Source organism: Aureococcus anophagefferens (assembly GCF_000186865.1).
Source record: "Aureococcus anophagefferens unplaced genomic scaffold AURANscaffold_20, whole genome shotgun sequence".
In the NCBI taxonomy this organism is placed as follows: Eukaryota; class Pelagophyceae; order Pelagomonadales; family Pelagomonadaceae; genus Aureococcus; species Aureococcus anophagefferens.
In genome coordinates, this window is record NW_008705580.1 from 470,287 (window position 1) to 473,516 (window position 3,230).

The 3,230-nt window shown below is 51.6% G+C and overlaps 2 protein-coding genes across 2 annotated transcripts in view; both read left to right on the forward strand.

The window, feature by feature from the left end:
- Window positions 1-742: 742 nt before the first annotated feature.
- Window positions 743-1,216, forward strand: AURANDRAFT_15166 (hypothetical protein; the record flags this gene model as incomplete). Its single annotated transcript, XM_009041301.1, has 1 exon — window positions 743-1,216. A coding segment is annotated over one exon (474 nt), but the record flags the coding sequence as incomplete, so codon positions are not given.
- Window positions 1,217-2,468: 1,252 nt separating this feature from the next.
- The window catches only part of AURANDRAFT_66191 (hypothetical protein), a gene marked incomplete at both ends in the record, with an annotated part of 4,356 nt that continues 3,594 nt past the window's right edge, over window positions 2,469-3,230 (forward strand). Inside the window, one exon of the mRNA XM_009041302.1 lies at window positions 2,469-3,182. Within this exon, the coding sequence (XP_009039550.1) occupies window positions 2,469-3,182 (714 nt within the window). The remainder of the gene's footprint in view (window positions 3,183-3,230) is intronic.

Sequence of the window (3,230 nt, forward strand, 5' to 3'; positions counted from 1 at the left end):
GTGCAAATGCGTGCAAAGGCTGCTAACGCTATACTCTGGCGATTATGCTCTTGATGAAGACACTCGTCAACAAAGGGCTTGCGCAAACATACATGAGACACTTGCAACAACTTGCATGCGGATTGACTGTATGACCATATTTGCGATGGGCATCATTGATGGCATCGCAGTTGATGCAGAGCTTCTTCGAATATCTCAGTATGTGGCATCTACGTCACCATCTCTTCTTGTTCTGGTTAATCTTGATGTGATTTCTTTGTATGCATGTACAAATAATCCAATGACAGAGCCTGTCAAGCGGGCAATCACGACGATTACTGCATTCATTAAATCCTTGCATCAAGTGTGTTTGACTTTTATTGTCAGTCACTCTACCAACATCGATCAAGGCGACATTCAAATCTGTGTTGATGGTAAGGTTGAGTTTGAGTCTCTTGACAAAGAAAATCAGCAGAGCGTCCTGCTCAATTTAATACTGAACTCAACTACCAGGAGACACATGATCTCAATCGACTTGTTCCAGCCCGTCAGTGCGAGTAATTTTGCTGGAGATAAGAGTCGAGCCAGATCGATATACCTTTCGATGCTCAAGGGAATTGTCAAGCAATTTGAGCATAGGGTCTCCTTTCGCAGGCTCTTTTGGACGCTTGACAATACACCCATCGAAACAGCCCAATTTTGGGAAAGTTTTGGCCTGACAGAGAGTGCTAATGCTGTTTCAAAGGCAACAGGCGTAGCTACTCGATGGCATGATGTTGGTGGTTTGAAAGGCGTCAAGCAGGTCCTCAGGGAGGTCTTGGAATGGCCTACTTCAGTCTCCGCCGCCAACTCATGCATGGGCGTGGCTCTTACCCGTGGTATTTTGCTTTATGGCCCGCCGGGATGTTCAAAAACCATGCTCGCGCGGGCAGTAGCCACTGAGTCCGGCAGGGAGTTTCTAGATGTCCAAGGCCCTGCACTTCTAAGCAAGTGGCTCGGTGAGTCTGAACGGGCTGTTAGAGATTTGTTTCAGAAAGCGCGGGCAGTCGCACCTTCCGTCGTTTTCTTCGATGAAATTGACGCTCTAACAATGAGGCGAGCTAGCGAATCTGGTGCAAACGTGGAAAGTGCTGCGACTAATCGCGTTTTAGCGCAGCTGCTCACCGAATTTGATGGCGTCCACGCTCAGGCAGAAATTCTCATCGTTGCAGCAACAAATCGGCCTGATCTCATAGATCCAGCACTCCTCAGGCCGGGTAGATTTGATCATCTGATTTATGTCCCACCGCCTGATCCGGCTTGTTGTGGCGAAATCTTGCAGCTTGCGTTGATGAATGCTCCCGTTGATCCGCATTTGGATGGGTCGAGTCTGCATACAATTGCCTTGAAGGCAAGCTTGGCCATGTATTCGGGAGCAGAGCTCATTGCTATAGCTAGGCGTGCCGCATTGCTAGCCCTCGAAGAGTGTGCTGAGTTCATATGCGAATGTCACCTTGAGAGGGCTTTACTGCACACCCGACCGACCGCAACCCCAGCCATGATATCCTTCTACGAGAAGTGGGCTTCATTCTCGTTGAAGTTGGGCCAGCAATGAAGCTGCTGAGGTCTTGTTCTGGCGGGATTGTCCCTAAAAACAACAAAAGCAAAACGAGTTTGGTGACCGAGGGGCAACACCGCTCAAGCCGGGGCGTGGATTGGGCGTAAGTCGGGCCTAGCCGGACGAGCATTGGCCCCAAAGCGTGCCAGGTTTAGGGAGTAAAGCCGCCTAAGTAGGGTCCTATGTCAGGGGGAGTATCGCCCGCGCGCAACTTGATGTTAATGGGACCGGTAGGGAGAAATACCCTAAACTAGGGTAATAAGGAACGTTCAAGTTGATGTCAACGTTACGGGGAAGTGCAGTGCCATCTCCATAGTGTGACGTCGCGATAAAGAGGGAGCAGGGTAATGTAGATTATGGGGATGATAGTGGATCACGAAAGTACTCAACTCAGATAGGTCCATTTTTCAAGTTCACTATACTGACTACGAGGAATTCCCTTTTCAACATCCTTGGCTGCGCCGCGGCCGCTGCCGGGGACGCCGGGGCGGACTCCTCCTCGGAGGATTAGCCCCCCCCCCCTCCAACTGCCGCTGCGTTGGGCGCCGCGGCCGGGCCCGTCCCGTCCGCGGCTGTGCCCGGCGCCAGGGCATTAGACCCTCCTGTCGGCGGCACGCCCGCCGCCTGATCCCCGGCCATTTATCCACTCTTTCCCCCCAAAGAAGACTTTCCTGGGGTGCGCTCAGGCGCACAATAATAGAAGAGGATGTCAGCGACAGACGATCACTCGTACTCGAGTACGAGATATATCTTCTGTCTCTTTCCTCTGTATCCTGAATATCCTGGCTGATATATCCTGGCGGCTATATCACCTGCACTTAAATTTTGCTCTGTAGAATGGGCCCAAGCCCGTAGGCGTAAGCTTAATCCATGACATTACGACCTTCTTAGAATGTCTTCCTGGTTTCCTGAGAGTGTAGGCTGGTTTCTGGCCTGTGCTTGGTTTTGCAGCGTCGCTTCGGGCGCACCAATAGTATTGAGCCATACGTTTGCCGCTATCGGCTTCATCCTAATCGCTTCAGATGAGCGCAGGGCCAGTAGCAAATCATTCGAGCAGTTTGGCAAGGAGCAATGCGATAAACTCAATAGAAGTGATATGAGGAGTCAGACGCATCCGAGAATGATAGCGGATCTTATTACGCGGGCAACCTCTGGCGAGGATGCGGTGAAGGAGATGCTCCCTGAGTGTGAAACCCTGCTTGCACGAGACCTTGGGCAATTGCTTGACACCATTATGGAGATGTATGTGCTGCCATGGTATGGTAAAATTAGCGAAGATGCAAACTTTCCGAATGAGCTCCGCGCCGTACTCGCTCGAGCGCTGGGAGATGTATGTTCGCGCATGCTGGACCAAGTGAATCTTGTGTCTCTCACGTTGGATGGCTTTCTGGACGCACTGACCCGCCAAATCAAAGCGCATGGCGTGATGCGGGCTAGCTGTGAGTATGCTGGGATAGATCCTAAGACCGACACAGTGGCTTCGCGGTTACAGCATCTGGAGGCTATCAAACGGCGAAATGACGCCACAACCCGAAAGCTCGGGAAGCTCGGGAAACTCCACCCAGCTGTTGTTTGCGGAGACGAAGAAACTTCTGCCGGAAACAATGTGGCCTCCTGTGAGTTGCGATATCTCACCCAGCTCTCTGGGCGCCTG